The sequence below is a fragment of the Stylophora pistillata genome, chromosome 3 (genome assembly GCF_964205215.1).
Source record: "Stylophora pistillata chromosome 3, jaStyPist1.2, whole genome shotgun sequence".
NCBI classification, from domain to species: domain Eukaryota; kingdom Metazoa; phylum Cnidaria; class Anthozoa; order Scleractinia; family Pocilloporidae; genus Stylophora; species Stylophora pistillata.
Window position 1 is genome coordinate 39343465 of NC_142521.1, and position 12878 is coordinate 39356342.

Sequence of the window (12878 nt, forward strand, 5' to 3'; positions counted from 1 at the left end):
GCTTTAGAGACACTCTTCGATTGCAAACTTACATTATCAACTCAGTTGATAAAACAAAATCATACGGTTTGGTGTTATTCGACAACTCAAGGATTCTCAATATGTCTGGAGAAACCCAATACGGCGAGTCTAAGACATATCCATCAATAATTACTCATTAGCCTTCACGGATATGAGCATTCACAAATTAATTTCTAGCGAAAATTTGGCAATCGCCTTCGATTTTTAAAGTAGAGGAAGGTTGGTTAAAGAAAAAAATTTCTCAGAAATTTGTTTAAATCGAACATTTCGGCTCAATGAACGATCGCCATCTTTGAAAAAGGTACCTGCGTTACGGGCTGGTCAGCGAGCTTTTGTTTCGTTTTATCTTATTCCTCATTCACACCAACAAAACATCACATCAAACCTGGTTTAACTGTATGAAGTTTAGAAACAGAGAACTTAAAAACTGAGTTTTCCAAAGGGTGGAAGAAGGCATTAACTTGTATTTATAAAGTGTTAATTAAGTTTGAAGTCGATAAACATCGTTTAAATAAGCAGCTTTTCTTAAGCTTTGGTGTAAATGGCGTGTTATACAGTTTCTAGAAAACTTAAAGCAGGAAAAATGTTTGTCCCACAATAGTATCGGAACGTGGACTCTTGGTGACCCCTTAGTTCCGGTTGGTTTGACATGAGAAGGCCTGACGCTTGAAAAGTTTTTCATCAAGTAATTCAAACCTAATTTTAATACCCAAACGGACTCCATACGTGCGAAACCTTTTTTTTTTTAGCTTATCGTTTAATTTTTGTTTGTTTGTTAGTTTTTCTGCGTTTATCACCTTTGTTCCTCTTGGTATTTTATGACTCCTAATTTTTATCATATTTTGACTATGTAATGACGTTTCAAGAACATCGAAACGTCTTCGAATTTTCCAGCTTCTTTCGCTTTTTATAGGATTTTTTAAAATATGCATTTTCGTATAATTTTGAAGTTAAATATTTCTTTGTCATTCCTTCGTGTCATTCTTTCAAAACGTTATTTTTCAAACTGTTCACAGAAACCAGTTCTGGTCGAGCGATTCTTGATCTTGCTCTCGCCGTGATAAAAATGGAATTTTAGCTTTCCTGCTCGGTGCTGGAATAAACCCTCTATTATTTTTCTTATTATTTATCTTATAATGGCGTTAGCAACAAGGGAATTGTTTATTCTAGGTACGTTTTATTCCAGACACTTTGGAAACTTGACTTTCATGATATTATGCATATGTGTGTTTTGCAGAAAATTCTCCAACTTAAAGCCAACACTTGAGACATTTAAAGAAGAGGTGATTTGCAGACGCATATCTATATACATTTTTTTTTGCTTGGTTGCAACGAAAGTGAGGTCCAATTATCTTCTAACTGCGCTAAATATAATATTGTAAGGGTTACTTGGCAGTTGGTTATTTATTACGGTAAAACCTGTCTGACAGATTCGTTCCGTTGCGTGAGTTGTTTCAGCTACGCTTTTCTCGTCTTATAAGGAAAGAACTTCATTATATAGAATAACTAGCGAAAATAAAGCTGTTGGATGATAAAATGTGAGATATCGTGTGGTATCGCTGAGTAGTTTTATTCATTGCTTGTATTCTGACTCTCCCTGCAGGCTCGTCAAAAGTACACCACAACTCGTTGAAATTCATACTATTTATTGCCTTTGAGTGGAATCAAAATGATTTTATTTGTGATGAGTGGCAAAATTAGAGAATTGATTAATAATGGTAATTGAACTGAGTGGAGTGCAATTTGGGCTGAAATCACTTGTGATTTCAAAATCGAACGAGCACGCAGGGCGAGTTTGATTTGAAATCATAAGTATGATTTCAGACCAAAATTGCACGACACGAAGTTCAATTACCACTTTATTACATCCATTTTGAAATAACCCAAATACAGGACTTGGTCAATTCAAATATTTTACTGATGCAGAACTGAGCCGGTTTTAAAATAAAAAGCGGAACCAGAAACGTTTTTACATCTTATTTTGTATGCAAAACAGAAAGACTTTGACGTCATGTGTCAAAAACTCAGTAAAGTGTACAATGATGCGATTTAGAGCAAAAAATGGTGCGATTTGGGAATAAATCGCACCAATCAGAGCCATTCAGATTACAGGAACCAACAGTGATTTCAAAATGAATGTAATAGAATTTGTTATACGATATTTTGACTTGATAACACACAAAATTCAACAACGGTGACTGAAAACAATAAGAATTGAACGTCACCTGACCCCTGTGACATCGAAAAAACAAAATAAATCTGTGGATGACCGCATTGATAGTATTTTGATCATGCATTCATTTAAGGTTCAACCTTGAGCTATGATAATTCTTTCATTTTCTGTTAATTTTTGGTGGGCAGGAACTCAAATCGGATGTATCTTTATTTCTTTTGATTCAGGAAATTGCTAACGAGTCAGAAACAAACGCTTGTCAGATAAAGGTTCTTGATGAAAAATTTACTTTACGTTGTGATTTCTGCTGTAATTTAGTTTTCCATTTATGTCGACTTGTCAATGAATGTTAAATTTCAGTGATAAAAATGTACGCTTTATGAAAACAAAAACAGCAAACACCATTTTTGCCATATTTCCGGCTCTTTGTTTTCAACTCCCGATGGCTCGAACCCAAAACTCGAACCTTTTTAAATTTTCCATGAATGTTGATTCATCTTGATTCGAGTGTAGATGACAACCGGAAAATCCAAAAGTTTGGGCTCAATACACATGGTAACGAAAAAAAAAAACACCGTTGCTTCTTAATGACCACAAACTTCAAGGTTGCTTGGTGTCGATCTATGTAGCTTTGATAACGAGCAAGATGAACAATCGTCCAACAAAAGGCAAGTTTAACCCTCTTATTAGCAGCTATTTTAAGTAAAGCGTTTTTCCTGTTATGATTGTTCATTGGTATCACTGGCAACATCAAGTTCCGGGTTCGAATTCAAGTATGACTTAAAAGGGATACGGATAGACGCCCTAATCAGTCGGAGTTGAAAAGGTAAACTGTCAAGAGCTCTTAATATAACCAATTCAAGGTAAGTAAGTAATTCATCTTTGTCACAAATGCTCGTCTAAAGAGTAAACGAACTCCTTACCTTGAAAGGTAAGCGTTTAGATTAAGCCCGGCTAACTTTGGGAGAAATACTCTACGGGGAAGATAAACCTCTTCAAACATTTGCCTCGTTCCAAAGGCGAAGCTTCGTAGCTGAATGGGCTGAAGGGCTCAGCTAACATCTGGGAGGGACGAGTTTGAATCCCGTTGAAGTCTGATTTTTCTTCTAAAGCTTCTTACCGACCATTGTTTTTAATGCAACTCACCCGCGAGCTTAATTTTTAACTCTAGTTTCATCTGCAGGTCAAATGAAAGTTATTATGCTTTAATCGAGATTCGTTTTAACACTTTTAATTAGATCTTTAGATAGCGTCCTACCTCTAGACAAGAGACACTAAAAATTCAAAGTAGTTAAGAGTAAAAGATAGTTGGTGTTACCTTACATTGAGGGTAGCAATGTAACTTCAGTTTAAAGATCGATAGTTTTCACTTTTAAAATTTGTTTTAAAAACTCCTCAGTGACGCACAAAGAGTTTATCAATCTTCCTTTGGAATAAAATCGGAACAAGAAAGGCGGTCAGTCCAATCTGCTGTCAAAAAGTTGGCGGAAACTTAATAGTGTTGGCCCGGGCTTGCAACTTTATATCAAATCTATTGATAGGCAATTTTTTTAAACTGTCTGTTTCAGTCCAGGTCTTTCAGTCTTTCTCTTAATTAACTCGCTTTTTTCCGAACTACCATGAGATGATTGCAACCGCAAACTGTTAAGGGATAAAACGTAGAAACAAAACCAAACTTTGATATCTCACCCTTGCCATTTCTAATCACCTAAAAGACCCTTGCTTACGGGCTCATCTATTTCTAAACCAAGGTTTTCTTCTTTGGTCTTGGGACCTTATTCTTGTAAACACCACTTAAAATGTATTTGTCTTCTTCCCTTTACCCCTCCCTCCTCAAGTTATATTTGGTTTCTTCCTTTTACCCACCCCTCCCTATGCTTAGTCCCTCTCACCTCTTCCATTTCCTGTTGCCTCAATAATACAAATTCACAGACGAGTCAGATCAGTTGGGGAGCATGAAAGTTATTTACAATTTTCTGCTCATATGCCGCAAGACACTGAGAAAGTGGAAAGCATGTACTCAATAAGCCTTTTTACTAAGGTTAAATTTCACGATTTGTTTCACAGCATTATGTTGATGATAACCTTGTTTATGGTGGCGTTGTTGGCTCATGTCACGCAAGGTGTAACGCAGTACGATACCGGCAGGGGCTTCGTTTACAAGCTATCAGTGGTACAAGATGTCACGCTTGAACGTCCAAACACAAACTTCAACTCCTTACCGTTCCTTCTCGTTTCTCGGCATCCTGATTTCCCCAACAAACGATCGCTTGTAAAGTTTGAAAACCTACCCAGGTCCTGCCCGGGTATTGTATCTGCAAAGATGTACCTGTATTATGTCTACGCACACAAAGCCAGCTGGCATCCTATCAGCAAAACCCCTTTCATTCCCCGTTACATGCAGGTTCATTTAGTGGAAAAATCCTGGAACGAATCTCAAGCTACCAGCACCAAGCGCTCATCATATGCCTATTGGTCGAAACAATATCTTGGTTTGGATAACACTGACGCAGAGGCGGCTCCCCAGGGCCCATCAGTCGTTATCTTTCCATATCGTCCTCGTGGTTTCGTGGAGTTCGACATCACGCACGCAATCAGACAATGGCAGTGTGGAGTCCCAAACAATGGCCTCTTGATCCGTGCAACTAACGAGTTAGAGAGGGGAAGAGGCATTCGGTTTGCAAGCAACGCTGATCGCGATCGTTCACGACATGCGTACGTGCTTGTTCTATGCAAAATGTAAAGAAAGCATGTCATTCTTACCTTCCCTATCATCGAATCGAGTTGTTTCATAGATGGGGATTGTTTTTTGTACGTTCTGAGAATGACAATAAAGTATTGTAATAGTCTGTTTTTATTTTTACTTGTTTATGTATATGAACTCTAGTATAAATAATTAAGAGTGTGTCCTCCAGAAAACCGGGCAGGGAGCGATAATGCTGAAATCACCGATTTAGTTCAAACTTGGCACAAATACTAAGTCTAATGAGTTAACAAATATGTGAAAATAATAAGTCAAATAATTTGATTCCCTGGGAGGTATACGGTCCCCCTTGGATAATCCCTCGTTTCCTGCATTTTTTGCATAGATAATTAGCTAACTTTGCATTGCAACTGTGACAAACCAAAAACTCATCTGCAAATTCAAACAACTGGGTTGTGTTCTATATCTATCAGAATCCAAGAATATTGATCTTTTTAAACTTTTTCATTTCATTCCTTCCCTTACCTCTCCCTTAAGTAAAGACGACTTTTTTCTGGTTTTGACAAAGTCCAAAAAGAAGGGTATTTGAAGGCCTAATATCTCCGATGACCAACCACTTCTGATCCTAATTCTTACATGAACAGTGAAAGCCATCATTGGACTTCCAAAATCAGTAATAAAATTTTGGGACAACTAATTTGATTACCCGTGCTGACGTAAAAATTAATTTTTGAAAGATTTTAGAGGGTCTACCAAGTTTTTGAAGGTTTACCAAGTTTTTGAAGGTTTACCAAGTTTTTGAAGGTTGTTCTGTAAAAGAAAAGCGGCAAAGAAAACCACGCCTCGAAGCAACAGAATAGGAAATCAACCATACGAACGATTCAAAATCTGTGTTTCCGCGGCAAAACCTAACGCATGCGGCGTATACGTTATTCAGCTCTGTCGGCGGAGCGTTGATCATGTAAACGGAGAAAGCAAATATTTAATTTCTGATTTCCAAACACATTCGTTACTGGAAAGTTGCTTAATGATCATTGGATTCCGTGGTAAACTAGTTCTCATATTTTCTTTTTTCGTAGAGGACAAGGACAATGGATCTTTTAAATTCCTTTTAATGAGCAATTCAACGATCGAACAAAACAGATCACAGACCTAGCAGGTTGATGACTGAATTAAATGCAATTGAGCCTGAAGTATCAACCGAGCTACCCTCGTGACATGTGTTTAGCTTGTATTTACGTTTTGGATCCTTCTCCATCGAAGCGTTGGAGCATTTTTACGTGAACATTTGAAGTTCCTCGTCCACTTGGTTTACCTAAGATGAATACAGACATGGCCATAGAGAAAGTCCCCGAAAATAGCGAGATTTACACTTTTCAAAGATACTTTCCCCTTTTAGGTCTAGATAATGTTCTCTCTGAAATTTGCTGTAGATTTCATGTAATTGATGTCAGAGCAAATGAACAAAGAAGTTGACTACGTAATTTTGATGATACAGAGCTAAGGCGGTTGGTTAGATGTAAATTTCACGTCAGCACAGGTAATCAAATCAGTTGCCCCAAAATTTTATTCCTGATTTTGTAAGTCCAGTGATAACTTTCACTGTCCATGTAAGAATTATGATCAGAAGTGGTTGGTCATCGGAGATATAGGGCCTTAAAATACCTTTCTTTTAAGTTGTCTTTATCTAATGAGAGGCTAGGGAAGGAATAAAATGGAAAAGTTTAAAAAGATCAATATTCTTGGAATCTGATAGATATAGAACACAACCTAGTTGATTAAATTTTCGGATGGCTTTTCGGTTTGTCACAGCAGCAATGCAAAGTTAGCTGATTGACTATGCAAAAAATGCAGGAAACGGGGACTCTCAGGGGGACCTTATACCTCCCAGGGAATTAAGTAATTTGACCTATTATTTTCACATATTTGTTAACTCACGATACTTAATATTTGTGCCAAGTTTGAATCAAATTTGTGATTTCAGTATTATCGCCCCTGCTCGGCTCTACCCTGTTTTCACGTGGACACGCTCTTAGTTTGAAGTCGATAAACATCGGTTTAAGCAGTTTTTCCCAAGAGAATAAATTTAGACCGTGCTAAAAAAAAAGCTATAAACATATTTAAGCTTTGGTGTAAATGGCGTGTTAGACAGTTTCCAGAAAACTTAAAACAGGAAAAATGTTTGTCCCACAATAGTATCGGAACGTGGACTCTTGGTTACCCCTTAGTTCCGATTGGTTTGACATGAGAAGGCCTGACGCTTGAAAAGTTTTTCATCAAGTAATTCAAACCTAATTTTAATATCCAAACGGACTCCATACGTGCGAAACGGTTTTTTTTAGTTTGTCATTTAGTTTTTGGTTGTTTATTAGTTTTTGCGCGTTTCTCCACTTCGTTCCTCTCGGTGTTTATAATTATATGACTCCTTATTGTTATCATTTTTTGACTATGTAATGACGTTTCAAACATTCAAACGTCGTTGACTTTTCCAGCTTTTTTTGATTCTTATAAGGTTTTTTAAAAATGTATTTTCGCAAAGTTTTGTTGTTGAATATTTCTTTAACTCATTCCTTCGTTTTATTCTTACAGTACATTAGTTTTCAAACTGTTTACAGAAACCAGTTCTGGTCGAGCGATTCTTTATCTTGGCCTCTCGCCGTGATAAAAATGGAATTTTAGCTTTTGAGTTCAGTTCTGGAGTATACCTCAGGTTCAAGTTCTATCATTTAAATACTACAAATAGCCCTATTATCATGGCGTTAGCAACGAGGAAATTGTTTATTCTAGACACGTTTTCCTCTAGACACTTGACTATAAGGATATATGTGTTATACGTAGAAAATTTTCCGACTAAAAGCCAACCTTTGGGACATTTAGGATGAGGTGATGTGCATATATATATATATATCTGCACATGACCTCATATATATATATATATATATATTTTGTTTTTTGTTTTTTGTTTTTTGATTGGTTGTGACAGAAGTGAGGTCCATTTATCTCCTAACTGCACTAAACAGTAGAGTACAAATATCCCGCAATATTGTAAGGATTATTTGACAGCTGGTTATTCGTTACGGTAAAAAACCTGTTTAAGAGGTTCGTTCCGCTTGCGTGAGTTGTCTCAGCCCTGCTTTTCTCGTCCTATAAGAAAGTAATATAGAATAAAGCCCTTGGATAATAAACAACTAAAAAAGACTTTTTAGTGTGCGGTATCGCTGAGTATTTTTACTCGTCGGCTTGCATTTTGATCTCCCTGCAGGCTTGTCAAAGTTCATCACAACTCGTTGAAATTCATACTATTTATCGTTTTTGGATGGTTTTTAAAGGCATTTCATTTGTGAGGACAAAATTAGAGAACTAATTAGTTTTATTATACGATAGTTCAGCTTGAAAACGCAAAATTCAACAACGGCGACTGAAAACAATAACTTGGGCACGAAACTCAAATCGGATAGATCTCTATTTCTTTTGGTTCATGAAAGTGCTAACGAGTCAGAAACAAACGTTTGTGAGATAAAGGTTCTTAATGAAAGATTTACGTTACATTGTGATTTCTGCAGTAATTTAGCCTCATTTCTGCCGAATTTTCTATCACTATTAAATTTCAGTGATAAAAATGTACACTTAATGAATAGAAAAACAGCAAACACCGCTTTTGCCATATTTCCGGTTCTTTGTTTTCAACTCCCGATGGCTCGAACTCCTCAAAACTCGAACCCTTCTCAACTTTCCTTGAAGGTTTGGTTTATCTTGATTCGACTGTAGATGAAAACCGGAAAAATCATACGTTTGGGGTCAACACACATGGTAACGCAAAAAGGAAAAAAACACCGTTGCTTCTTATGACCACAAACTTCAAGGTTGCCTGGTGTCGATCTACGTAGCCTAGAGAAAGGGCAAGATGAACTATCGTCCAACAAAAGGCAAGTTTAACACTCTTATTAGCAGCTATTTTAAGCAAAAATTTTTCCTGTTTTGATTATTTATTGGTATTACTAGCAACATCTAGCATTCAAACCACACAATGTTTAATTGTCTATCAAGTTCCGGGTTCGAATTCGAGTAACGACTTAAAAGGCGTGCGGATAGAGGCCCTGATCAGTCGGAGTTGAAGAGGTAAACTATCAGCAGCTCGTCATATAGCGAAGGTAAGTAAGTAATTCATCTTTGTCACAAATGCTCGTCTAAAGAATAAACGAACTCCTGAACTTGAAAGGTAAGCGTATAGATGAAGCCCCGCTAACTTTGGGAGAAATACTCTACAGGGAAGATGAACACCATAAAAAATTTGCCTAGTTCCAAAGGTGAGGCTTCGTAGCTGAGTGGGCTGAAGTGCACAACTAGTATCTGGAAGAGACGAGTTTGAATCCCGGTGAAGCCTGATGTTTTTTTTTAAGCTTCTTGCCGGCCATTACTTGAATAGCAACTCACCCGCGAGCTTCATTGTTTAACTTTATATTTCATCTGCAGGTCAAGTGGAAGTTATTTTATTTTAATCATGACTAGTTCGAACACTGTTAATCAGATCTTTAGATAGCGTCCTACCTCTAGACAAAAGACACTAAAAAAGTAAAAAAAATTAAGAGACAAAGATACTTGGCGTTACCTTACATTGAGGGTAGCAATGTAACGTCAGTTTAAAGAGCGATAGTTTTTACTTTAAAATTTGTTTCAACTACTCCTCAGTGACGCACGAAGAGCTCATTAATCTTATGTAAACGTAATATGTACTTATAAATGATCATGCATTTGTTCACTTTCCACAGGTACAATTTTGTAGCTTATCTTTCTGTGCTAGCTCAACCGAGACCCACCATGGCACAGTTAAAATGTCTGTTAGGAATCATCGCTTTTGTTCTTTTGGCCATGGGTAAGTAAAAAAGCCACAAAGCGATGGAAACAAAACCGATGATTTCCCGAAGCACTTTCCATGATCAATGAAATATTTTTCCATCCTAAGGAACTTGATTGATCGCCATAGGAAAGAAAAGAATGATTCAGATATTACATACTGATCTTAAACTCATATAAACTCAGATCATAATAGAAATGAAAGTCATTGTTTTACTAATATTACTAAGATTATTATTGATTTAAAACCTTCTTCAGATTTTGAGTCTGCTCCTTACTTATCACATTATGAAGTCAATAAGCATTATTTCTTGATTCCCACAGTTTCAGAGAGCCATTGTCAATTCAATGCGACCGAGAACCCACTTCTTCGTAATGTGACTGAGAACCAACTTCTTCGTAATGTGACCGACAACCAACTTCTTCGCAATGTGACTGCGAACCGGTTGGCAATATATCTACCATTTTGTGGTAAGATAAGATACGACCCGAGGTCACACTTGTGCTGTTTAGGCGTCCTAACACGGAGGGGGTTTAACAATGCTTGCTGTGGAAGAATTGCATACAACACCAAAACGCACCTCTGTTGTAATCTTACACTTCAGCAAAGATTCTTCGGTGGAGTTCATGCTAGGTGTTGCGGGTAGGTATGCATTTTCAGGGCCAGTAGGATCTATTATTCAAAGATTATCCTCTCACTTGTAGATGGAAACTGTTTATTTAGGTTTTTACTTTGAATGATTTTCTCATCAGCTATTATGAATCAAGGCTACTTCCTATTTTTCGGTTCTGGTTGAATTTCGAGGAAATTAGGCGCTAAATTATGCAAGCTTCTCGGTCAGTTTAATCACTTGTTAGTCTTAGTTTATAAATGTAACTTAACGTTAACCACTAAGGAAAATTTTTTTCGGTACTACAGGCGGAAAAGTTACAATCCTGTAAGTCAAGGTTGCTGTGGAATCAGATGGGCACAGACTGTTTATGACAGAACTAAACAGGTGTATATCAATTACTTTAAACAATGTCTTCAAATATCTTTACAAACATTTTAACCGCTCTATCGGCTACTTCGGTTCAGGTAGGGATAAATCGACGGGAATTGATTTTTTTAAATCGAATTAGGGATATATGCTGTCGGGGAAATGTTTATGATAAGCCAACAGGCTGCGGGCCGACGAGTAGTTGTGAAAATTGAAACCAATTTTTCAATCAGTCTATTAGCCTGTAAAAATGGGTGACATAATTAGTTGTTACTATCCTCCGTGGATCTTGCATTTAACTTGACTATCGTACACATATAGGCTTGCTGCGCCGGGAAGTGCGTCCCTAACCCTACGGGTTTAACACATCCAAGTTGCTGTGTGACACGTCCGTACAACCCAAAGATACAAGTGAGTATGCAATTTTTTTGAACTTCCTATAAATTCGGTCACTTTTCCTTCAACATTAATTCTTTTAATCATACACTTATAGGCTTGTTGCCCTGGGAGAATCTTTGGTTCAGGTGGCGATATATAAATGGGAACTGATTTTTTGTTTTGTTTTTATGATTGAATTATAGACGTGCTGTGGGGAAACTGTTTATAATAAACCAAGATACTGCGGACCGACGAGCTGTTGTGGCAGCACATTGATCTTCTCCACCTATCAGCTTTGCTGCGTTGGAACAATCATAAGCAGGCCAGTACCGTATGCACGGTGTTGTGGTGCGGCATCGTATAACCCATACAAAGAGGTGACTCCACAACATATTTTCTATCTACGAAAAATATGCATCTTCTTTCAAAGCCAAAAATAATTCGGGAGTGTTTTGGTTCTGAATATGACTATGTTTATGATTGGTCAAGGAAACTCTGTTTTTCGCTCTCAACCAGTCAGATCGAAATTATAAAATTATGCTTTTCCATAGTCTCTGAAAGAAATAATTGTGCGCTGTCAGTTCTTTACTCCTTTCAAAGGAAGAGTCTTTATGTAGTGGTAACTCACGAGAATTTTAAGGTCTAAATGTCCTATATGCTTATCCTATTAATTGAAACCAATAGCCTCTTCACCTGTGAAAATAATTTCTATTATTGATTTTTAGAATTTTTCATGGGACTTGTATTTAACCTCTTGTCTATCATACACATGTAGGCTTGCTGCTTCGGGAAAATCGTTCCTAACCTATCGGGTGCGTCAGATCCACATTGCTGTGGAACTCGTCCGTACAACCCAAGGTATCAAGTAAGTATCAGTTTCATTTTGTCGCATGTTGCATGTTGCATGTTGCATGTTGATTCGGCTGCTTTTACTGCAACATGGTGTCTTAATACACTCATAATGCCCGCAGGTTTGTTGCTCTGGAAGAATCCTACACAAACCATGGCATACAACATCTGCACTTTGTTGTGGAAACAGTCTGTATAACCCAAAGACTCAGGTGACTATTTGATTTTGTTGAATTGCTTGTTGATTTGGTTACTTTTCCTTCAAGGTTTTGTATCATACAGTCAAGGGTTTGTTGCTCTGGGAGAGTCATTTAAACCAGAAATTGTTTTCTTTTATCTTATTTCCCAGGGTTGTTGTGGAACTTTACTGTACGATCCAAGCTTCCAAGAGTGTTGCCGACCAGGTGTGGTTGAACAGAAAGGCTGCTGCCGCCAAGCCTACTCCCGCTCCATTGCAAAACCCATTATCCAGGGTGATAAAAGGGGTTGATTTGCTACGCTGCTATTTTGGTGTATCTGACGACGGATTTAAACCGCTTTGCTTCAGCGTGTTTGTCGCCATCGATCAATGGCTGACAATTGGCTACAGTAGATTGCAAGATATTTTTTTTATAAAGTAGTAACTACTTTAAATAAGTTGTTTTGGGTTCAAAATAAACTTAGTTCGCAGCTGTTATATCGTCTCTGTTAATAAGTTTACTATTTATGAATGTATCACCCTTTCAACCAAGTATCTCCTATTTACTAGATTTGCTTTTAGCGGAAAAATAATACGCGACTTTACTAATACTGAGTTGAAAACATACAATTTACAAAGAATTTTCGAGGCTTTTTTGGCTCTACATCTCACACAATAGCAAAAATCGAGGCCGCGCGAAACAAAATGCCCCTTGGGGAACCTGGTACAGGGTTGGCCAAT

At 37.4% G+C, this 12878-nt stretch overlaps 2 protein-coding genes across 2 annotated transcripts; both read left to right on the plus strand.

Moving 5' to 3' along the window:
* Positions 1 to 2962: 2962 nt before the first annotated feature.
* Positions 2963 to 5043, plus strand: LOC111340607 (uncharacterized). The gene is made up of 2 exons (XM_022947480.2): positions 2963 to 3057; positions 4262 to 5043. Exon 2 carries the CDS (start codon positions 4266 to 4268, stop codon positions 4935 to 4937), a length of 672 nt encoding a protein of 223 aa, XP_022803215.2. The 5' UTR covers positions 2963 to 3057; positions 4262 to 4265; the 3' UTR covers positions 4938 to 5043.
* Positions 5044 to 8917: 3874 nt separating this feature from the next.
* LOC111340610 (uncharacterized) lies at positions 8918 to 12635 on the plus strand. The gene is made up of 9 exons (XM_022947484.2): positions 8918 to 9049; positions 9668 to 9771; positions 10077 to 10395; positions 10672 to 10750; positions 11054 to 11143; positions 11314 to 11487; positions 11886 to 11975; positions 12082 to 12171; positions 12309 to 12635. Exons 2-9 carry the CDS (start codon positions 9717 to 9719, stop codon positions 12447 to 12449), a joined length of 1038 nt encoding a protein of 345 aa, XP_022803219.2. The 5' UTR covers positions 8918 to 9049; positions 9668 to 9716; the 3' UTR covers positions 12450 to 12635.
* The last annotated feature ends 243 nt before the right edge of the window (positions 12636 to 12878 follow it).